The sequence below is a fragment of the Phoxinus phoxinus genome, assembly GCF_949152265.1.
Source record: "Phoxinus phoxinus genome assembly, chromosome: 10".
Lineage (NCBI taxonomy): Eukaryota > Metazoa > Chordata > Actinopteri > Cypriniformes > Leuciscidae > Phoxinus > Phoxinus phoxinus.
Window position 1 is genome coordinate 33478541 of NC_136885.1, and position 26352 is coordinate 33504892.

General features: G+C 39.0%; 1 protein-coding gene across 4 annotated transcripts in view; it reads right to left on the reverse strand.

Moving 5' to 3' along the window:
- The window catches only part of LOC307005479 (mannosyl-oligosaccharide 1,2-alpha-mannosidase IA), a 219284-nt gene that overhangs the window by 81718 nt on the left and 111214 nt on the right, over positions 1-26352 (reverse strand). For all 4 annotated transcript variants that reach the window (XM_079625698.1, XM_079625697.1, XM_079625696.1 and 1 more), the window contains exon 3: positions 3995-4110. In XM_079625698.1, coding sequence (XP_079481824.1) covers positions 3995-4110 — 116 coding nt within the window. The remainder of the gene's footprint in view (positions 1-3994; positions 4111-26352) is intronic.

Consider the following 26352-nt stretch of genomic DNA (forward strand, 5'->3'; position numbering starts at 1 on the left):
CCGAAATTAATGCTGGGATATTTCAGCCGTCAAGTTCACACAAGTTACCAACCGATGCATCCTCGGTAAAATGGACGTGTCAAGAACACTTCCGGGATTTTTAACCGTTCTTGCCATAATGCAAACTTGTGTATTGGGACAGTACTTAGGCCACAAAAGATGACGTTTCACAAGAACACAAGTACAGACAAGAACACAGATTGAGAAAGGCCCCAGGGCTGAAGCTAAACTCTGCAGGACAGCGGCCCTCCAGAACCAGAGTTGCTTATCCCTGATCTATCATTAAAGGGATAGCTCACCCAAAAAATGAAAATTCTGTCATTAATTATTCCCCGGTATGTCATTCGAAAGCCGAAAGACTTTCATTCATCTTCAGAACACAAATAAAGATCTTTTTGATGAGATCTGAGAGCTTTCTGTCCCTCCATTGACAGTCAACTACCACTATAACGCTTCAAAAAGTTCATAAAGAGATCATAAAACTAATCAATATGAATTCTGAAGAGACTCCATCTATTTATATGACTGATTTATATGACTGATATATAGACCGGTGTCCATGGTCTCAGACTGGCCTCCTAATGCTCATCATCTCACATGTCGGGTGATTGATTGGTCTGGCTGATATATCGGTCAATCTCTAAACTGTGGAGTTGTTGACTATAAGTCATTTCCTCACTGATACAGAAGCATCAGCTGCCATCTTCTACTTAGATTAGAAAACCTCTTCCTAGTCAGAGCAGGACGGTCTCGTGCTGAAGTGCTCTGCTCTCCATCAGTGAGCAAATGCTCAGCTAAAGAGTAATAAAAGAAGACTCGGCAGGAGATTGATTGAAAGCGTGCGGGGAGTGACGGATGAAGCTGGCTTTCTATATGACAAAGTGTGCAAAGTAAATCTAGACTGTGTGTCTTCACGACAGACACTGCCCTCCCTCGCCACCAAACACCTCAGACACTGCTACTCTACCACCACTGGACTCATGATGTGATGGAGAGAGAGAGACATTATTGCTGATCCCGCAGGACTTTCATCGCAATCGAAATATTGCACAACTCTGTATGTATATATGTGTGTGTGTGTGTGTGTGTGTGTGTGTGTGTGCAGCAGTGTTCACGCCTACTTTTTGGGACTTTAGCTTATTCCCCGGATCCCCCAGAGTTAGATAAGTCCACACATACCCTTCTCATCTCCATGCGTGTCATAACTCTGTCTGGCGCACCCACCGCTAGCCAAGCTTAGCACAAAGACTGAAGGTAAATGGCTCCAGCTAGCATACCGCTCCCAATAAGTGACAAAATAACGCCAACATTTTCCTATTTACATGTTGTGATTTGTATAGTCACAGCGTGTACAAATAACAAGGTCACATGAGACACAGCCATCTTCTAACCGTATACATACTGGGAACTATATTCTCTTGAATCTATCTATATTCATTGAAAACAATTGAAAAAATACACCTAACTCTGAAACTACTGAAACCACATCTGTTTGCCAATACACCAGATGTTGTTGAGATTAATGAGGAGATCAGTAAGGTGTTCGTTTTGGAGGTTGCATGTGCCTTTGACTCTAGTATGGAGGAAGCCTTTATGACTAAGGTCATTAAATACCAACCACTCCTAAACACCATCTCAGAGTTAGGTTATCAGAGCTGACTACTTGTGTTCATATATGGCAGCTTAGGACACACACACAGGCTGGTTGTAGGGTTTCAACAACTCGGGATGCCCAAAAAGAGGGCTAAACGGCTAGCAAAGTACTGTGCTCTGTCTGCTATTATAGCCAGCCGCCATATCCGGAGGAGACGTGTTACTTGTAACTATAACAACTGAGTGACATACTTAATATTGTGAAGATCTGCTGTATGCCACTGGGCCATGGTTTTGTGCATTTGACTGCATCTATAGTATTTATGTCCCTGTAAATCATTTATTTTGAGTGGGCTTAAATAAATAGTTAAAATGTGTGTAGGGGTTGTGCAAAAATCCGAAATTGAGAAGTGTCACCCTTTCAGTTTCACATGATTGTGGATTTTAATTAAACTAACAGGAAGAAGAAGAATTTAGTGAATTGCAATTGATACATTTCTTTAGATGGTATAAGCTGCTTCTTCAGCCCCTATCTAAAGACTTTAGGGTAAATTATAGAAATGTACATGCAATTATTTTTTTCCACCATGGTCCATAAAATGAAAGTTAAAAAGATTTAATTTTATGGGCTGTGGTAGAATATGCGTAATATTTCTGGAAATACTCTGCAGTATGTGTTGTGTGTATACATGTTTATGAGTAATTCATACACTTGGAAAGACCAATCAGAATGCATCATTCATATGCACCACTGGGCTTCTCACCAGCACAACATTCAAACTACCACTGGTGCCTTTAATGAACTGCCAAAAAACCTTCAGGATAAATCAGAGCAGTTTGCCGCCGTGCATCAGAATGCAATAAGACTGTTTTGCTTGAGCAATGACAGCAGACGCATGACAGATTTTAACAAGCCATTTTACACTGTCAAAAATCTCAGTATCAAGAGTTATGAAATTCAAACTTCTAGATGTCAAAGTAGAAAAGTGCAAGCGTCCAGAACCAAGTAAACTAGATGACCCTCTTTTCTAGACAGCAAGCACCAAATGCAATGTTTTTGACACACAGCTAAATCAGCTTTATTTTACCCACCCATCTGGAACAAAATCATTTAACTCAGAAATATTAATGAATTGATTTCAACAAATTTAAGGGTGGGTTTATTTGACATTTGCAAGTAAGCACCATTAAGCAACCAGCCAGAACACTCAACCACATAGCAATGCCCATTGGAGCTGAACTCCATTCAGAACACCCAGGTAACCACTTAGTAACAACCTAGCAACTACCCACAACTCCTAGTATCTTAGCAACACCCTAGAAACCATTCAGAACACATAAGTAACCACTTAGCAACAGCCTAGCAACTACCGACCACATCCTAGTATTCTAGCAACACCATAGCAACCATTCAGAACATCAAAACAACTACCCACAACATTATAGTTTTTTAAAAACGACCATTCAGAACAAATAAGCAACCACTTAGCAATAGCCTAGCAACTACCCACTGCATCATAGTATGCTAGGGACACCCTAGCAACAATTCAAAACAAAAAGAAAACAAATCAACAGCATAGCAACTACCCACAATATCCTTGAATTTTAACAACGCCCTAGCAACCCTTCACAATAACTAAGCAACAACTTGGCAACAGCCTAGCAACCATCCAGCATATCAAAACGCCAGAAAGCAAACAAAAAGAAAACAAAGCAACAACATAGCAACTAACACAATATCCTCATATCTTAACAACGCCCTAGAAACCATTCAGAACACCTAAGCAACCATTTAGCAACAGACTAGCAGCTACCCACCACATCCTGGTATCCTAGGAACACCCTAGCAACCATTCTGAAAATCAAAACAACAGCATAGCAACTACCCATAACTTTCTAGTATCCTAGCAACAACCATTGCAAGAAACCATTCAGAACATCAAAGCAATGGCAAAGCAAATAACACCAACAATCTTGTATCCTAGAAACGCCCTAGCAACCAATAGTTTCCCCTCAGAACTGTCAATCAGAGAGTAATCTCTCTCTCTAGCCTCTGTGCCCTCAGGCCGCTGTAGATGTCTATTATCAGAGGATGACACTCATCTTTCTTTCAATCCGCCGCATACAGAGAGGAATTAGCGCACTTTAAAAGAACTGGTCCAGTCAACACGAAACCACAACGGAGGCCTTTCATCCACTCACGAATGTTTGATTTGGACAAAAACTGTCTCAGTTCCCAGGACGAGATGTTGGTTAAAAGAAACAATTGATTCCAGCACAGCTTCTGATCAATAGAAGTCTTTTACACAAGTGCTTTAGACGGCCCAAGATTGACCGTTTTTCCAGAGCTGCTAACCCACAGAGGAATGTTAGTGATTCCCACCCAACACCGTTTGCTCACCGAGTTCAGATCCAGGCTGTTTTGGACCCATTCCTTCGCTTCTTCATACTCCTCCATCAGACCCATGATGTACAGCGTGTCCAGGGAATCCACGATAGAAGCCCCTCGAAGACCACCTGCAAACACAATACATTATATCATTGAGATGTCGCACAACTTTAAATGACGACTGACTTAAATATATAGCAGTTTTCAATTGGTTTAGTTTCAGGTTGTAAAAAAAGAAGAAGTTGTTTATCAAGCAAAAGTAAACAAAAAAATTAGACACGGTTTTAAATGCCCATTAAAAGCATAAGCCCAACAATGTTGAATTATTAACATGAAAAGCATGACAACCAGCAAATTTGCAGATTTTTAGACAACCGCACATTATGCAACACATTAGTTCTAGATGATCTAAATATTAAAATAGGTCAAATAAAATAAAATAATTATAATTTTATATATTGGCCAGATAACTGGCTGATATCCCAGACGGCAACATAGTGTAGGCCCAGATTCGGGACACATGTGGATTCCACGCGGACCAGATGTGGGCCGGATCTGGGCGAAACCATGTTGCTGTCTGGGATTTACATGTCTATATATTCAGGTTCAGATGATGCTTCAGAATGTTAACCTGATCTTTTATTGTAGCACAAGCAAACTAAAGGCCGCCGAATAATATCTGAGGTGCATGTGCACGAGTCTGCAGCTGCAAAACACCACGTCCCCTATTCCCTCCTCTCACACGGAGATCCCCACAACACCAGAGCTTTAGCTGCATTTCATTTGAAGTTATTAAATTCTCTTCACATCCTTAATGAAAAATATTCGGAGGCTTTCATTTAATTCACTCGACCTTAAACGAGATTGCTCCGGCTTCAGCCCCTTTAATGTAGAAAATACACAAACTGTCGCGCACAAAACAAGGTCTTTATTGCTTCAGGAAAGTGCAGGGAGTCGGTGGCTCCGTCAGAGCAGATGAAAAGCACATTATATGTAGATAGGTGACGTTGACAAACAATGAAATATTCCATCCCTCCAATGGGAACGAATGAGGCAATAAAAACAGCCTTGCAGGATGAGTTTCAATCTCGCAATGTACGCAGTGTGTCAACTCTCAAACCTCTGATGTGAAATCCCCGCCGCTACACGTTTAATGAGCATTTCAATTAGGAGCTTAAGAACTGTGAAAAAGAAATGAAAAACCAACACCCACAGGCCACAGCCTTTCCCGTGACCTCCCTAGAAATACCGCAGTAGGAGAAGGATTTCGACAAACTCGGGTGCAAATGAGACGTAGCGTAAATCGGAGCCCTGGGCATCGTGTGCCAGTGCGATAATGTGATGCAACTATGAGCAATGCTGCATATTACAAGGTGCCATGCTGCACACAAACACCAGCACAACCAGAGGAAGTGTGGGAACAACTGCAATGGGTCGAAGAGCTCGAACAAATAACAGATGGTGTGATCTTACTAGTGAAAATAACTGGAAAGTCTTCAGTCCCCTGCAGGAAAACGCTGGTGAAGGAGCCGCTGCCAGTGTGTGTTTAGACGTTACGTCAGTTTGAACGCACATGAAAGGCATCTCTGCCAGCACAAATAATGAAGGAAGCGTTGTGTGATAATCTCGGAGAACACATGAACCTCGCAGCCTGATCGTATCATGATCTGATACCGCACAGACCAGGAACCAGAGCCGAGTGATGGGGGTGTGTGAAAAATTCACATCGAATTCACAGAACCACTCGCATTATTTAAAGTAAAAAAAAAGAAAAGAAAACAGGGACGTGTTTAGTCGTTTACAGAGTAAACATTTTCAGAGTCTTTCTTTAGGATATCTTTGAGTCAGGATCTCACATCAGCGGGGGTCGGATTATCGTTCTTTCTATTCCATTCAAACCATGTGTTATGTTTTACTTCTTAATAAAGTTACACACCATCTGGTAACTAAACCCAAAGCTCACCAAAGCCAATTTTACTGGCAGTTGGCAGTCTGCAAGTGTTCATTCTGGATTCTGCACAGGAATATGTGCGCACATGTTTATTTAGTGCAACATATTCAATATAAACAAGCAACAATTGGGGCAGATTTATGAGCAAAATACATTTGATAAATCTGTTTGAATAAAAAATTTATTAAAACAAAATACAGGTACAGTAATGTGGAAAAATTACAATAAAATATATATTTTAAAACGTATAGGGTCTAAAAAAATGCATAGAAAACAAAAAGCTCACTGGAAAAAGCATATATTAACCATAATCTGTTTTTAATATTTCATTGGTTTTCTCTTGTTTTTGCATGCGTTCATAATTGTTGTATGACAGCCAGGACAAAAATGATGTTGGCACAATTAGGTATGTTTCATTGCGTTATTATCGACTATAACAATAAAACGAATAAAACAATCGACTCAAAGCACAATTACGCAATATGCTTACAAAATCTTTAACAAATGCTGAATAATTTTTGGATAAAGGATGATGTCAATTTTCCAAGGCCATATATCACTTTTGGCCACTACTGTAGACTATATATTCATAAGGCTGCATTTTTTTATTTGATATATCATTATATATTTTTCATAATTCTTTGATGAACAGATATACATGTGTTACAGTAGGCCTATGTCTTTACTGTCATTTTTGATTAATGTAATGGATGAAGTACTAGCTTCTTTAAACAAAAGTCTCATTGAACCAAATTTATATATATATATATATATATATATATATATATATATATATATATATATATATATATATATATATAAAATTAATATTTCCATGTTGTAAAACTATAGCTTTAATCTTTTACATGATGTACCACTTGCTTTAGATGTAGATTTAGTAAGTTAGAAGTTGTGATCTGTTGATTTATTAAGGTCGGTCTCTCTGACCATCTCTCGCCTGTAGGATGATCTGATGATTCTCTCGACACGACATCAGTCTCCTTTATCAGCTCTAATCACGTCAGACATCCTGGGAGTCGTTCATCTTTCTTCATTTCCCTTCACTCATCATTCCCTTCTAATCAAGCTTCACGCCCATCAAAGAGTGCGGGCCGGCTTTATCTTTGACCCCAGCTTAATCCCGATACGGGCCGGCTAATGAGGTCACCGGCAGAGGACGTCACAGGGGCAAACCAGCGCTCAGATCCCTGAGTGATTGCGGATCCCAGGCGTGTCCCATTTCCTGCTCCTCTTATTAGGAACAATGTGGCATATGGCCGACTGCTATCAGCCTCCTCTGGAGACACTCGCTCGTATTTGTCACTCTCAGACCCGGTCGGGGTTTAATCTGAGTGATAGAGCGAGAAAGATAGCAGGACCACTTACTGTCACAACCTATCAGCTGTTCTATCTCAACGCCATCTCTACATCTCCATCTCAATCCCATCTCTACATCTCCATCTCAACGCCATCTCTACATCTCAATCCCATCTCTACATATCCATCTCAACGCCATCTCTACATCTCCATCTCAATCCCATCTCTACATATTCATCTCAACGCCATCTCTACATCTCTATCTCAACGCCATCTCTACATCTCCATCTCAACGCCATCTCTACATCTCCATCTCAATCCCATCTCTACATTTCCATCTCAATCCCATCTCTACATCTCCATCTCAATGCCATCTCTACATTTCCATATCTCCATCTCAATGCCATCTCTACATCTCCATCTCAATGCCATCTCTACACCTCCATCTCAATCCCATCTCTACATCTCTATCTCAACGCCATCTCTACATCTCCATCTCAACGCCATCTCTACATCTCCATCTCAATCCCATCTCTACATTTCCATCTCAATCCCATCTCTACATCTCCATCTCAACGCCATCTCTACATCTCCATCTCAACGCCATCTCTACATCTCCATCTCAATCCCATCTCTACATTTCCATCTCAATCCCATCTCTACATCTCCATCTCAATGCCATCTCTACATCTCCATCTCAATGCCATCTCTACACCTCCATCTCAATCCCATCTCTACATTTCCATCTCAATCCCATCTCTACACCTCCATCTCAATCCCATCTCTACATTTCCATATCTCCATCTCAATCCCATCTCTACATCTCCATCTCAATGCCATCTCTACATCTCCATCTCAATCCCATCTCTACACCTCCATCTCAATCCCATCTCTACATTTCCATATCTCCATCTCAATCCCATCTCTACATCTCCATCTCAATGCCATCTCTACATCTCCATCTCAATCCCATCTCTACATCTTCATCTCAATGCCATTTCTACATGGCGTTGAAATAGAGATGTAGAGATGGGATTGAGATGGAGATGTAGAGATGGAGATGTAGAGATGGCATTGAGATGGAGATGTGGAGATGGGATTGAGATGGAGATATGGAAATGTAGAGATGGGATTGAGATGGAGGTGTAGAGATGGCATTGAGATGGAGATGTAGAGATGGCATTGAGATGGAGATGTAGAGATGGCATTGAGATGGAGATGTAGAGATGGCATTGAGATGGAGATGTAGAGATGGTGTTGAGATAGAGATGGCGTTGAGATGGAGATGTAGAGATGGGATTGAGATGGAGATGTAGATATGGGATTGAGATGGAGATGTAGAGATGGGATTGAGATGTAGAGATGGCGTTGAGATGAAGATGGCGTTGAGATGGAGATGTAGAGATGGCGTTGAGATGGCGTTGAGATGGAGATGTAGAGATGGGATTGAGATGGAGATGTAGAGATGGCATTGAGATAGAACAGCTGATAGGTTGTGACAGTAAGTGGTCCTGCTATCTTTCTCGCTCTATCACTCAGATTAAACCCCGACCGGGTCTGAGAGTGACAAATGCGAGCGAGTGTCTCCAGAGGAGGCTGATAGCAGTCGGCCATATGCCACATTGTTCCTAATAAGAGGAGCAGGAAATGGGACACGCCTGGGATCCGCAATCACTCAGGGATCTGAGCGCTGGTTTGCCCCTGTGACGTCCTCTGCCGGTGACCTCATTAGCCGGTCCGTATCGGGATTAAGCTGGGGTCAAAGATAAAGCCGGCCCGCACTCTTTGTATTGCCTAGTAAAATAAATAATTTTTTTAAAAATATATATTAGATTTTAAATATAGATCTTATTTAATTTATATACAAACACTCTTAGACCTAAATGAAAGCAATTCGTTACCAAAAACCATTAAACACACAAAAGATCTCTACGAACATTTCATACTAAACAGATCTACTAAACAGATTAAACACACTCATGTATGCCATCAATGCTCGCAACATACAGATGAAAAACGCAATGCCTCGTGCTTTGCTCCGAGAGCAATATTTGTGATTTGATGACAAATTACGTTAGAGGGTGGAGGAGAAAGAAAATGATCTTTAATTCAGCGAGTTCCAGGTCCCGGAGGCTGCCGGCGCTGAAGCGTGGCAAAGTCCTATTGAAAACAGAGGCAAAGCACTACTGATTGATAGACTCAGATGAGGCGAGGAGCAGATCAATCCATCACAGCCAGCGCAATCTTACTCATTACCTCGGCTCCACCCCAGGAGACGCGACACATGGGCCCTCAAACCAACACTGACACTGATTCACAATGGACTACTTCCACTACTATTTACTGCGCACTGTGCAGAATATCACAGAACACTATGCATTCATTGAATATTCATTATTCAAAAAAATTTCGACCGCATCACATCAATAAAGTTGCATGTAAGCAGCATCTAAAAGCTAACAAAATAAAGTTACTTTCCATGTTTAATTCAGTTTTGTGTGAAAATGTCTCCCTTTTAGCAATCAGATCAAATAATAGCTGCTTTTCCTTCGTCAGGCCAAACTGTTCTCGTTGCTTAACCAATGCCGATCCGGACCGCCGGTACGGATATGGTTTTATTGTCCACTGTTGGAACTGATAACGGAGCTCTTTGGAATATAATACAAATGCATCAGTCATTGCTTTGGTAATGCAAGAGATTACAGTCGCTATGTAATAGAGGAAGATCATATATTTATTTTAATGTTATTATTATTAACTTCGCTCACATAGCACGCTTGGCCAGCTACAGAGAAACTGGTAGCCATGCAACAGACAAGTGGCGGCGACGTCACTGCACACATTCTGGCCTAAGCCGGGTTTTTCAATCTAACCCGATCAAGCACATAAGGAGAATCTCCACAGATTTTCTTCCTTCAAATCTCAAACCTGCACACACTGCAATATTTGATATTCGTAGTGCAAGATGTTCTTAAGATTATCATGCCAGATTTAGCACCTTTTGAAATCGTTTGAACACAAAAGAAGATATTTTAAAGAATGTTGGGGACTTAACAGTTGACGGTAGCCATTGACTTCCATAGAAGGGGAAAAAAATACTATGAAAGTCAATAAGTGCCACCAACTGTCTGGTTACTGACATTCTTCAAAATACTTATTTTGTGTTAATACAGAAACTCATACAGGTTTGGAACAACTTGAGGGTGAGTAAATGATGACAAAACTTTCATTTTTGGATGAACTATCCCTTTAAGTGCATCCATTTGTGACATGCTCTGCCATTGAAAGAACAATTCGGACTGAATTCATTAAACAGTTGCACAAAAATGCCAAATGCCCTATTCACTCATGCAAATTCATAATTATATGTAAATTAGCAGGACGCCTGTCGACCCTCCTGATCAACATGAACCGTGACAAGCATCAGGCCACAATAACACAAGACTCGCCGGCCCCTTTACTCCCGCAGAGAATGACAGGACTCACAACAGCACACGCTCTTCACTCTTCATCTCCGGTGGAGGCGAAGAGCGCCAGGTTTTATCATCTGATCATTACCGCAGCCGAGGGAAACACATTACCAAACCCGTACGCCTGTGCTTTGAACCAGCGCCTTTCTTCTCCCTATCGTTTGATTGAGGGATGCGTCACCAAGACACACACACACACACGGAGGCGCAGAAGCTCGGCCTGTTATTGCTGCTCTCTTTGGTGTTTTGGTAATGAAACGCTCCGGTCCAGAGCGTGCAGACTCCACCAATGAGCCTAATGATGTGTGTGTGTGCCCGACCTCATCGCTGCTGCACTACGGGGACAAAAACTGATAGATTACAGCCATAGTCAAAATAAATGCAGCCCATTATGGGGGAAAGCAGACAGACTGAGAACCGCTGCTTAGCAATGCCATTGATTCATCGCATCTGAGGCCTTGACAATGTGCATGTGTTTGAGACATAGTGGTTCTTACATACACACACACTTCTGATCTAATGCTGCCTTCAATTTTACTCAGAACATTCAGATTTCCAACTAGTGCGACACAATGGCACGTAAAGTAACTTGTGTGGAGAAATAAAAGTATCTGACGTCACACTAAAATGTCAATACTCAAGCAGATACAGTAAACAGTTCATAATAAATGCTCACTTTTAAGATAAAAAAGTGACTAAGTTCCTATATTGCATTATTGAACAAACTTCTGTAGCAAATGTTTCCTGAGAAAGGAGTGAAAAAACATGTTAAATGAATTATACGCCTGCAGAACAAATACTGGCATTGCATACAGTAGCATTGCAATGCAAGCATCCATTTATCATGTGAAACGGCATCCCATTATCATCTCAGACGTAAAAATATTTCATTAGCATTTTTTAATATGTAAAACTGCCTTAAGATTTGGCAGTCTGATCAAATAACAAGTAAAAAGTGTTAAAATCACTACAGATGACACTGAAACCAGTGTTGTGATTGTTTAAAAACGAAATATTTTTGGTCATTTAAATAAAGCTTTTTTTCATAAAAAATTATGAAATAATCATAAAGCTAAATAGATTAAAACAAAACAAAAAGTAGTGCATAAAAAATTACTAAAACAAACAATAAAAAAAAGTTCTCAAGTTAATTCAAATACAATTTAAAAAGTATACTACAATAACTGCTGGATATGCCATTGTTGTATATCGCACATTTTATAGCACAACTCATATTCCATTATTAAATATTCACATACTGTACAGCAGGCATAGTGTGCAAGGAATACACACTAGTCTATACTGCAGAAATGAGAAGTATGGTTGTGTGTTTCCCAAACACTCCCTTCTTGTTCTGTGAAGAAAATCTTACTTATAACTGTCTCTGAAAATATCATATACGGCACCACTAACATTATAAGTGATAAGTGTGACATTTACATGCATTAGTGGTGTGATTATACAGCTCAAAATTACTAACCAGACTTAAATAGAAGTTGTTTTATTAATGAGTATCAGAAGAAAGAAGTGATTGACTTCTACTTCTGCTTCCACACACACACACCTTGGCTAATGATGATAACAGGGACAGGGCTTGGAGGGACAGTGTGTGTAATCATGCAGTCATAAGCACAGTCTGGCCAGACGTGCTGCTTTCAAAGACTTCTTCTAATTGGTCATGCCAGGAGCGAGCTGATTCGCTAACACAGCTGCTTCTGTTATGACAACATCTCCAATATGATTAGTCCGCCCTGACGGGGCAATCGCTCGTCTGAGGCAGGAGAACAGATCGATGAGCGCACAGGTAGAGTATGTGTGAGAGACATCAAGCACAGTGTGTGAGCGCTCAGAGGCTCTTCACCTGGAAACGTGTTGTTATGCTGGATTATTACGCATATGTGACATGCAACATGTTTAAAGTGAACACAAAATCAAAGTCGACCACATTTACTGAAAGTATGCTCAATTCATCCGTGCATGTTATACAAAATTACATTATTAGGCGTAAATTAAAGATTTATGTATTTTAATTGCATATAAAATTTCCAGTTGTTTGTAAATATTTGACGTAAACAAACGTTTTCGTTGCATTTTTCTTATTCAGTATTCATTTTGCATTGAAATATCAAAGACTAAATTTAAGATTTACATATATGAATTGCATTTAAATATTCCATCCATTTTTATTATTTTAACAAACTAATAACTTAATGTGATGCAATGAAACAGGTCAGATTTCTGCACTAAAAAAATATATCAAATAAATCATGGCATATAGTTTGATAAATATTTGCATCGGTTTTATTTAAATAGTCGTATTTTCAAAATGCATTTATTCTAATTGCAATCAGCATTGTGAAAACAATCAAATGGATTCAGTTGAATAGAATGAATATTAAATATTAACTGTGTAACAAGCAACATGCAGGATACAAATTATGAGATTGAAACATGGGATTTATTGGTGATAAATATATAAACCTGGTTATTGTGTTTTTAAAACACATTCAGTTTATTATATTATTACTATTACAGAAATATAGAAACCTATTACATAAAAAAATATTAATTGATGACTGACAAATATGCATCAGATGAAGTTATTAGTTTATGATAAAATCATCCAAATGGATGAAAATTTTATATGGAATTCAAATAAAAAAATCATTAGTTTCGGCCATAACATTTAAATGCAAAATTAATAGAGAATTATAAAAAATATGACACAGAAGCATAGTCACTAGTATGACTGGTGAATTATGAATATTCTGTACGTAGCTGTTTTTGAATAGGCTGCAGGGATGATGTTCTGGGTCACATGATCTCATCATCGATCTTCAATCTGGCTGTTTACAGATGATATACAGCCCATAATATGATCATCTGGAGGAATCTGCAGACTCTGCAGAACTGACGTGCGCTGGGGAAAGTGCTGCGCATTTCATCATGAGGCCAACAGGACACTTCACACGGGGCACATTTTATTCCAGAAATCAAGAAGAAGTGACTTAGAATTACGGGATAAAATTATGTTAATTGTCCTATAAATTATCTCTGTGTATGTATATATATATATAGTATTTTTCCACAATTTACATTGTTTCAAAGCAGCTTTACAGAAAATCATGAAGTTAAATATCTTAATATCTTCACGCCTTATTTAGCAGATCAGAGCTGGGCGATAATATAGTTTATATTTTGCAACAATGTAAACGATCAAGCAGCTGAGATTTGCTGTATAGTATTTATCGCTTCATGAAAAAATAAATAAAAATAATAATAATTATCGCTTCATGCAAGAACTGTATGGATACATTCGATACAGTATATGAATAAATTCTATACATTCCGTATATACAGTATGGATACATTTGGGCATACTGTAAATCCAACTTTGTATAAAGAGCTGGCAGATAAAAGTTATAGTTTGCAATGAAAAGAAAAGGATCTGATGGATCTAGTATTCCCACGATTACTCACGCGGAGTTCAAATCATTCACTGTTTGATGGTCCTCATTGTCCCTTCTCAGCTAACATGGCCCGGTTATAGAAATTAGTCAAATAAATGCATTAAGCTCTGAAAGATTGAAACCCGCTAATCTGCAGAATATGAAACGCAGAAGCATATTAAAATGGAAATTTGCACAATGGACCTCTTGATTGGTGGACACTCTAGTTAATTAGCGCTTGATGTAAAACCACCTTGAAGATTCACCTTTAATTTCACACCATGCTATGCTAGCTCAATAAAACTGTGAAAATGGCTCCAGGAACATATTTACGGTCTGAAACATGATTACATCCATTTACCACTCCATAATTTCAAGCTGTCTAGCTAAAACCTTTATTTTTCTTTCACCATTTAATTAGCAGGCCACCGTTTGCTGCTTTTCCTTCTACAGTGTGTTTTTCCTCCCTCGTTTCAAGAAGGAAGTTACAGTTTCCTCGTTATTTCATCTGCCACTGAAACTGTATCCAGACGCTACTGCAAACGTAGAACTGCACAAACCCTCCAGGCAAGAGAACAAGTTCATTTCATACCTCTTATTTACCTTTCCTCGCTTCTCTCGGCACTGAGGGACGGATCGCTATACGCTTGGACTCGAGTCCAAAACCATCAACTGGAAAATCACCATCCGCACCTGGCAGCCAATCAGACGCTTTCATGCTCCAAATCAACTTACAGACTCAATTTCAGAGAGCAGAGCAAAGCTGATTGGCTGAGAGCAGAATGACTTGGCACAGTCAACATTACTGGAGTTTCAGAAGTCATTGTGCTCTGGTCGTGACAAATGATCACGGAACATTTATGGGAAATTATAGACATTGTTAATCTTGGTAAGTGGATTGTGTAGTTGTGCTGTGATAAATAATAAGCAAAATTGAATTATAAGAAGTGGGTTAGTAGTACAACAAAACATGTCTGCGTGCGTCTTAAAGGACCAGACCATTTTGTTCCAAACTTGTTGGGCACGCACTTTATTAAACTATTAAACTTTATTATCATTTAACTAGCAAAATGAATGGAAAGCAACAGCATAAATTTCAGTGAGGCCTTAATGAGAATAGATTTTGTTTTTAGCTCTTTCTTTGAACATCTTGTTCATTTTCTTTCCATTCATATTGCTAGTTAAATTATAATACATTTTAATACGTTGTGGAGTTTGTCTGAGTTTGACCAGTGCATTATTATTGTTATTATATATATATATATATATATATATACACTCGAAAAATTAGAATATCGGTGCAAAAGTTCATTTATTTCAGTAATTCAACTTAAAAGGTGAAACTAATATATTATATAGACTCATTACATGCAAAGTGAGATATTTCAAGCCTTTATTTGTTATAATTTTTACAGCTTATGAAAACCTTTTCACAATATTCAAATTTTGAATTTGGGGTTTTCATAAGCCGTAAGCCATAATCTTCGAAATTATAACAAATAAAGGCTTGAAATATCTCACTTTGCATGTAATGAGTCTATATAATATATTAGTTTCACATTTTAAGTTGAATTACTGAAATAAATGAACTTTTGCACCATATTAAAATTTTTTGAGTTTCACCTGTTTGTGTGTGTGTGTGTGTGTGTGCATGCGTGCGTGTGAGGGTGTGTGTGTGTGTGTGTGTGTGTGTGTGTGTGTGTGTGTGTGTGTGTGTGTGTGTGTGTGTGTGTGTGTGTGTGTGTGTGTGTGTGTGTGTGTGTGTGTGTGTAAAATAGATTACAACAGAAGCAAATTAATTTAAGTTGTTTCTGCATAACCGGAACAGCATAAATATAAACAGAGGAAAAGTGAACTAAGACCGTCTCTCGAGGTCATCAAGGGGCTTAAGGGCTTCTGGGTAAAACTGGTCAACAGCGATTAGTGAGCGCAGTAGATAAGGCCGTCATGACGACTGGACGTCATGATGAAGACATGATCTCATCGGCAGCGGACTGAAATATCCCAAAGTCCCTCATTTTCCTGTCGACTTCTGACTTATTTCCATCTAAGTCGTTACTGTAACAAATTCTCCAATCTCCTTTAATCTTTCTGCTTCGTCAAACATTTGTGGCCAGTTTTTCATTATCTTGCTTGTAATTCCCAAAGGATTCCCTGCCGATTTTCCCTTAATCTTGTTGTTTTTATCTAAAAGTAAAAACAGACGGGTTTTTTTCCTTTGAATCAATGCTATGGACGGATACAAGTGTAAAAGCCTTCTGACGGACACTAAATAAAACTCATTTCGAAAGAAAATCTCAGGAAAAACATCTGAGGAATGTCGGTCTCAATTTCTCCATTTTATCTCATCGCTCTACGGCGAACAAAGTCTGCAATAAAAGGTCACATATCTCAATATAACACTTTACAATAAAGTCCCATTAGTTTGAGTTATTTAATGCATTAACTAACAATGAGCAATACAGTACATTTGTTATGTTTATTCATTATTAGTTCACGTACATAAAAATAATATTAACAGATGCAACATCTGGTATTAATGTAGGAAATGATCTGAGATTAATTAGGATGTCAACACACACCATCACTCTGGAACATATAATCATATGAATATGTCCGTTTGGACCTTCAGCGCTCACATAAGCAGCTGGAAACTTGCTGGAATCAGAATATATCCCAGTACAGTCACATCTGCCTCCTCATGCGATCAGGGGCCGGTCCCACAGGGGCCCGCTCAGCACATACAGGGATCTACCCGGAAAAGTGCTCGACCCCAAATACCTGCTAACCTGTCAATCAACTAGAGGAGAGAAACCGTCAAACTCGATTGAGCTTCATCAACTACTTCTGCAAAACTAGACCAAGTGTGGGTTTCTTCATCTTTTTACAATCTATAAAGAAAGCTTAGAAACTGCTCCAACTACAAAAACAGTACCTTGCTTAAAAACTCAATGCTTGCTAAAACGCATACCTTCACTATTAGTTTACCTTCACTAAGTCACTTTAGATAAAAGTATCTGCCAAATGCATAAATGTACTTTAAAGTTAAAGTTATGTGAGATGCGATAAAATTTCTTTGCAAAATCATCTAAAGCCAAACCATAACTCTGAAAATATGGCGAACCGGTGCCAAAAAAAGTAAATGCTCTCTCTCTCTCTCTCTCTAATAGGATAATCCATCCATCCATCTCTCTATCGTTTTATCTAGATCTATTTATCCATGTCTATCCATCCATCCATCCATCCATCCATCCATCGTTTTATCTACATCTACCGGTATCCATCCATCCATCCATCCATCCATCCATCCATCCATCCATCCATCCATCCATCCATCCATCCATCCATCCATCCATCGTTTTATCTACATCTATCTATCTATCTATCTATCTATCTATCTATCTATCTATCTATCTATCTATCTATCTATCTATCTATCTATCTATCTATCTATCTATCTATCTAACAATCTATCTATCTATCTATCTATCTATCTATCTATCTATCTATCTATCTATCTATCTATCTATCTATCTATCTATCTATCTATCTATCTCTATACGTCCGTCCGTCCGTCCATCAATCCATCCATCGTTTTATCTACATCCATCCATCCATCCATCCATCCATCCATCCATCCATCCATCCATCCATCCATCCATCCATCCATCCATCCATCCATCCATCCATCTCTATATCGTTTTATCTACATCTATCTATCTATGTCTATCCATCTATACGTCCGTCCGTCCGTCCGTCCGTCCATCCATCCATCTTTGAAATTCAATTCATTTTAATTAATCATTTTAATTGATATACATTCCAATTCATGTTGTAATCCTACATCCTGCTTGCTTCCTCGATTCACATTCACTGAGGTCCTGACGAGACCTTTTCCGGCTCGTTCCGCCAGCCTCAGCAGAACACAAGGCATCATGGGACATGACGGGGGAGCAGAGGAGGGTGATATAAAACGCCTTTAATAAAGCACACTTCGTAACTGATAAAGGCCTAGACTACAGACAGGGTTTTCATGGTCGAGGGAGTCTGAGATACAGAAGCAATGATGTGTTGATGTATTAATGCTTCCAAATCCGCCTTCGCCAAATGAAACGCCTCCCAATGTGCATTTGTCACTGGAAAACATTTCGCTTCATTGACTTTCTTTAAGCAGACCATTTGAGCCTTGATGGTTTAAAACTAAAATTAGTCACCTGACAGAGAAGGAAACTCATTAAAAATTTTTATAGATCTATTGACATCGTCTTCCTGAAAGGTCCAGTACCTCTTGTCAAGAATGCATCAGGCCAAATACAGGTCAAACTAATCAATACTTTAAACTCCACTCGATGACCATTGCCCTTTAGATGCTTGTCTTTGGCCCCGTCCTGAAAAAGGCAATGCTGCACAGACTGCAGTATAATAGTCCACTGTGAAGAGCTCAGATTGAGGGTGCAAGACCCGACTGAATCATAAAACTCACACAAAAAATCATTCAAATAAATGAGTCACCTTAAAGACTTCACAGATACAAGAGCAAAGGTCACCACAAGTTAACATAAGGGGCTTTCACACCGGTAGTTAGGAGCTCAGTTATAGGACCTAGCCACATAAATGATATATTTAGTTATATATACAGTGTATAACTAAATATAACTAAAATCAGAACGATTCCTGTTGTGCGAACACACTTAAAAGATCGACATTCCGCCAATAGAAGAAAAAGATTCTATATAGAACCTTAAAGGGTTCCATCAGGCACTTCATAGGCTATAGAACATTTTAGGGGTTCCTATTGGATCAATTTATGTATTTAGTTATAATTCATTTAGTTTTTATTTTAATTAACTTTTATGAATTAAACAGCTCGTAATAAAGCAATAAGCCTCTTGAAGCCGTGTTTTACAGTGGATGTAGAACAGATAAGGGGCGTTGTTAGGCACGGAGCGGAGTAAAAAAAACCTTCGCTGTTCCACTGTAAAAAGGGGCTTATTGCTTTTATAAAACGGTTAGCCTACTCCATAAAAATATTAATTTTAATATTTATTATTTCTAGGCAACACATGCAGCAACAAAGAATCACAAACAGCAGTTGCGCAGTAATACTAATGTAATGCGGTCACAGGTGTGTGTTTGAGTAATTTACAACGGCTTTGAACGCGGCTCAACCAATCAGAATCAAGGACTGGAACTATCCGTTTTCTAAACATACTTTGTCACTGGAAAAATAAATAAATAACCCATTAAACATGTACTATGTTATCATTTAAGACTTTTCTCCTCTTATAGAACCTTTTGGGCATAAAGGCTTCTTTACAATTGAGTCAAGAGCCCTAGGGTTCCATATAGAACCTTTATGTTATTTATGTTATGCTGTACATTTTGAAATGCTTTAATTTAGTTAAATATTGTGATTATTTAACCTAGAATTGTGTTATCGTAACCTAACAGAATGTAAATAGTGTAAATTAGATATTGCTTACATGAGAACATTAAATTAGCTAATTCTCTAATCATCTAAACCACATTGTTTTTGCATGCGATGCACTTTATTTTTTACTAAAACATAAAAAAGTAAGCACTATGATATTATTCAATAGTATACAAATAATAGTAAAATAACCCTGCTTTTAGCAAGAATGTGTGTCAAATGCAGTGACCTGTTACTTCCTAAATGAGTCTCCATTGACGAGACGAGAGCAGAACCGCTGGAGCGTTCTGGAGAGGAGACGCGATGTAAAGGACACACACGACTGAGAAGAATAGAGAGCACAAGCTTGGAAAAGAGACGCTGACGATAGCGCAGCCCATTAGCATCCACAGAACATCTACAGTTTCAGGAGACAGGCGTGAGATTGAAGGGCTCTGGCATCACAGGCTGTTCCTGTGACCAGAAAAGAGGTGTTCTTGTCAAAGCAGCGTGTTTCATAACAGGCTGGATGCGTTTGATATCTGCCGCATGTTTTTAATGGACAGCTTACATTATTGACCTAGATATTACAGAAGTGAACATAATAAGGGGCTGCATTCCTCTTTAATCTGTTATTGCGATTATCCGTGACAGAACGCAACTAGTAAACAATGCATTATGACCGTTGCCTAACCTCACTCACTCGTATTTTTCTACATGCTTGTTGGGTTAGGGTTTTAATCCAATTAACTCAATGAACACAATGCAATGAATGAACACAAGAGAAAGAACAGAACTCATTGGCTGCATTTACACTGCAGGTCTTGATGCCCAATTCCGATTCGCTGACTATATCCGATTTTTTTTGACGACCCGCTTACATCATCTTTTAAAAGTGACCCGTATCCGATATTTGCATTTATACTATACACTGCCGAAACGACCCAATGTAGACGTTCTGACCCAGAAAATTAAGTAAAACAGCGCGTCCTCCATCGCGCCATTAATAAGGCATGTGATCGCAGGTGTCCATCTGCACTGTAAAAAAAATATTTTTATGATTTGTTATCACAACTTTTTATCTTTTGTCAAATCAACTTCGATTGTGTGAAGATAACATACTATTTTGAGTTTCTGTTTATTAAACCATTCTTTTTCATTGTATTAACTCAAATTTTTAATTACAACAAACTAAAAAATGTAAGGCAACAGGGTAACTTGCTTTTTTAAGTTAAACCAAATGTTTTTTTTACAGTGTGAGTTGACGTCCCCTATTTAATGAAGTACGTCTCGCATTTACTGGGGAATATCCGATCTGTCTGCTTACATGGTAGACGCAAATGCATATATGTGTGTGAGGCCTGAAACTGATCTGAGAATATCGGAATCATGTTATTTTTTCCTGCTTACACGTTCGCCGGTCATATCCGATCTGTGCCACATGAGAGGAAAAAATCGGAATTGGGTCACTTGAACCATGCAGTGTGACTCTACTGTCACACAAACTTTTATCAGCATTAAAACTGCTCAGCAACTTTATCATCATGAAGTTGCATTTGCAACCCAATTCACTTCAGAATAAGACTAATAACATGTAATAAAAAGAAAATGGCACCAGTGTTGATGTCATGTTGACTAAGGCAAGTCAATCCCCTCAGCAGCCGTCTATTTCCTATTAATAGTCCTACAATAGTCATACATCTACTGGATAAGGACTGAAAGCTCCAAAACAAAGCTCGCATTTTAATAAATATTTCAAATTACAAAGAAAGTCTATCAAAACATTATCATAAATTTCATTTTCATTACCTGAAATCAATCTAAAAATAAATAAAATCAGGTTAGTGTTAGCTGATGTTCACGACGAGATAAGCCTGTTGTGATTTCTACAAGTCTCTGGTCAGGTCCACAGGTACACAGAAAGAGACCATTTGACTGACATGTAAATCAATCAACCAAAGGTTGTTGTTTCTTTAAACGTGCCATTGAACATGCAGCTCTTCAAACTGTGTCACATTGCAAATGATCATGCCACATATGTGAGTTGATACCATTTAACTGATTATCATTGAATAACAACTTAAAATTGCATGTCACATGCACAACTTAGGGTGTTTTTGGACTTTTTTTGGAGCTTGGCAGCATAAATCACAATCCAATTTCCATTGAAAACAGAAGCTGTTCAAAATAACCTCCAAATCCTCTGTGTTTCAGTGAAGAAAGAAAATAATGCAGGGTCAGAACAGCATCAGGAGGAAAATAAAGACTATTTATTTAACTATATTTTTTTATAAATATAGGTTGCTGCAATATCTCCTCTGGGTTTGGCTGTGAGAGCCAGGTCTGTTTAGTTCATTCCCACCGCTCGACTAATCCAGTTGCCAAAAGAGGCCGAGATGTTGGAGGTTATTTGAAGGTCAGCTTTGATTGTTAGTTTGTCTCAGTTTTGGTGAAATGCGAGGGAAGGAAAGCAAACGTTGCCATGGACACATGATAGATCGAGTTGGACTTCATTAAAAATCCCACAATGCTCCTCTGCCTCGGCGCCTCCAGCCCAGACACAGGGGGAGTGGGGCGGATTTGGAGGCGGTCCAGGGTCAGAGACTTGTACAATACAACTGGCATGTAGCGCATTTGTTCTTTCCGACTGGAAGTGTTGGGCTGGTGCAGCGATTCGCTCCATTTATAAGCCTGAACAGAAGCAACATTCCCAGTCCAAACTATTGTTTCTCATTGGGCTGGAGCTGAAAAACCAGTGGCTCGCAAATAAGAAATATGTGAGTGATAAACAACATTTACAAAAGCAAAGAGTTAGGATTGTTTCCAAGGTGAGGAGCTGTACCACCTCGAGCTATTTTCTATTACCCCCCCCCCCCCCCCCTCCCTTCGTTTTCAAACAAGAGCACTTTAAATGCATCTGAATCAGCAGTATGCAAATCAAAAGTCACACCCAGAGAAACGTCTGAACAGACTGAATTACATTAGCACATTTACTGCGGCTTCACCGCGTCTGGAGCGCATGGGCTTTGACAGCACACTATTGACGCGGTCATTGATTAGGTGTTACAAACAAGTTAGGAATCCATGGATTTAACTGAGAGCACATCTCCGAATTTATCCTGTGACTACCTACACATAGATTACAAGTCCAATGCAATCAATGACCTTGATCACAGAAGCGGAGACAAACATCGAGACACTATTCTGACATAACAAAAAGCACTGCGAGATCATTACGGCGGCATTAATATTACTATTGCTCTTACTCAGGGGTCAGTGATGTGATCAAATCTCTGGCAACAAGTACTAAATATCACAGAGACTTGCATTCAAGACAATGAGAAACCACCTAGCAACCACTTAGAATTTATTTTCAACCACCTTCTGTATTTCAATTACTATTTACTAACTATTTCAATGAGAAAACGCTGAACGCATAACAATTTTAGATCTTTTGGCAAAATTGCTTGACATTCAGTAGAATATATAAAGAAGTGAATCAAAAGAGTGATTTATTCACAAATCTGGCATCGGTATAGTTGTGATTTAGGGGCCGTTTACACAACTCCATTTTCAACTAAAAACTGAAAACTTATGCGTTTTGGTTGTTAATTTACACGACAACAGCATTTTGGGTTTTTGAAAACTATACCATTATCGACTGTGTGTAACGTCATGCGCTTGCGTATTCAAGTTCATTCTAGGCATACGTGTGAGTATCTGACTGATTTTTTCCTGACATTTTGCCTCAATGTTCCAGAGTCACTTGTAGAAATAAACTAACCTCATCGTCTGTCCAGACAAAACGTCTGTTTCGCCATTTTGATTGTTTACATTCACCGCTCTTTAGAAGAATGCGCATGTGTTTCTTTACAAAGGGACAACATCGCCAACTACTGGCCTGGCATGCACAATACAGTGTTTTAGTCTTTTTCACAGATCCGTTGACAACTTTGTTGTCTGTACGAAAAAACTTGAAACCTCTTGATGAAAATACATGTTATGATGTTATTTCCATCAACAGCTGCATACATTTTTGGTCAAGATCCTGTACTGAGCCTGATGAATCTTAACATTGTCATCCTGGAATATGACCATGATGTGTATTCCTACATGGTTGTTTAAGAAAGGAAAAGCTACACATTTCATCAATTAGGGTTAAAATAACTATTATAACATGCTAGAAACATAATGATCCAATCGTAGACTTAAGAATTTTCCTATTTTAGTCCAAACAGGAACTTTTTGGGGCCGGTCAGTTTTAATGTTTTCTTTATGTCATAAAGGCTTCATTCAAACTTTGCATTCTGGATTCAACTTCCTGCTTGAGTCTATTTGCATACTAAATAGTGATTGGCTTGTCTTTCCTGGGTCTATTTTACCATCTACTGTATAGCTATCAGCAGTAAAACATCAGAACCAAAAGACGCCCAAGACATTATTCTTTTGTTGCAAGCGCTGCTCTCTCCTTCAGGAAATGCAAATGAATTTTAACGATGACAAGCCCGTGCTGAAATCCCTTTTATTAAAAAGCAAGGAGACCTGGGTGATTTATTGTTCAAGGTCTTTATCTTCAAATGTCTCTCTAAGAGTCCTGTGTTTGATGTCCTCGAGCGCTGCTCTCTGTCCTGTGCCGTCAGTTTCTCGTCACTCTATTACAGTTGAGTTACTGCATCCCATGACCCCGCTGACCTCTGGCTCTGTCTGTAATGAACAGTGATGGCCAGCAGCTCTGAGCACCAGCATGAGAGCAGCATGCTCGCCACGAGAGCTGCTAAATAACAGTGAGAGAAAGTAATACGCAAGAGATGAAAATCGCCTGATAGTGAAAATAAAGGAGAGATGAGAGGCAACGGAAATGAAAACGCAGACAATATACAAGAAGTTAGAAAGTAAAAAACAACAGGGAGGCTGTGGGAAACTACAAAAATTGTGACACTAGCAACTTAAGTATATTTTTCAGTGTCGTCCAGCTTGATTAAAGCTTTTAATCTTATTCACTAAAGTATTCTAGTTCTCTCTCTATGTCCACTTTTTGGAAAATAATCAGTTTGCACTAGGCTTTAGTGGACCACAATAAGCTGCAATCGGACATGGCTATATGTATATGTAAGCAATTATTGCTTTGCATCGTGCCTAACAATGCCCTTCAGTCGTGACTTATTCACGATACAGCACTTGCCTCGAGTACCTTATTGCTTTTATAAAACGGTTACCACACAATATATTAAACCCGAAAAATATGTATCTATGCAACTTTCATGAAGTAAAATCACTAAAAGCCTTCCTTCCGCTGGAAAAAAATATTCCCTGACCGTAAACAGCAACAGAAGTTATACATTATTTCGCCAATAGACGGAGACAAAGATGCATGCGCGCTCCCGAGCGTCTCGCCTCTCGCCTCGTCTACTGACTTTGCACTCAACAGCGACGACACTGCAACTTTATGACATGGAGTCTGCTAATACTAGGAAACGACTCGCACAACACAGACTCCAGCACAAACTCCACATAATAATAAAAAACAAAAGAAAGCACGTGCACGAGCACTGGCTTGTAAACGTATTGGTTGCAATCTGAAACATCACCGCTAGATGCCGCTGAAAACTCCATACAGCACCTTTAAAAAGACAAGATATCACAGCGGACATTCAAACTGATTTTTTTATTATGAATATAGGACTGACCTGAAGGAAAATGCTACTGTAAATGCAGGTACACTCGCTTACTCGATCTCTCACAATACTCTACTATAGCTTCAATGAACAATATCAATGAGATCGTGGGTGAAGCGGTCATAAGCGTGTTTTATTGTGAATAAAACACAGCTATTGACCAATCAGAATCAAGGATTGGAACTAACCGTTTAATGAGAGACTACTTGTACTACAGCTAACGACTTCTACAAATGGTAGTTCTGTTATGACAACTCATGGAAATGGATACGACAATGTTGATATGTTTGGTCTTGGTGGAATAGATTTATTTTTACTGCAACTTCTGCTGCAAACAAATTTTAAATTTAACTTTCAAAAGAGCCTCCACACAACCACTGGCCTCACAACACACACAAACACACTCATAAACGCACATAGGCTCTGAAATTCACAATGCAGAGACAGTCGATATCTCCTTACTGTGCTTCAGTTCTCACAGCATCTCCTCTCTGAACGCCCGCTGTGCAAACACCAGTGTCACGCCGCACAGAGCCATCCAAATAACAGAGTGCAATCAAGACAGTGCAAAACAATACACATGCAATTAAGAGTTCAACTCTCAGTCTTTCCTAATGACCGGCGTATTCGATTTGCACAGAATTAAAATCACAAAGTACATCTGAGAAACACAACACGATCTGACCTCCATCAGGGAAAACTAGTCCTGTCCGTATAAAGCTTAAAGTGAATCTACAAAGTGAGTGAAATACTCATTAAACAGTTTGATCGTTCAATCAAGCAATCTACAACTCGCACGGGATGGAGGCTTTCTGATCATTAATCAAGTCAACGAATTAGCTTTCATCGTATCATGCTGGAGCTTTTCATGGCCATTGTTGCTTTGTGATGAGTGATGGCGAGCAGACGCTCATCGCCGCCTGGTACAAAACCGCCTGACAGTCACATTCATCCACCAGCTTCATCATAGACCATGACAGGCCTTCCCAGCACTCAATGCACTTTGATGCCTTCGACATGAAATATTCATTGGATCACATGTCAAAACGGAAAGTGAACTCTCGGCATAAATTAAAAGTCGCTATTTAGATTTGTGAT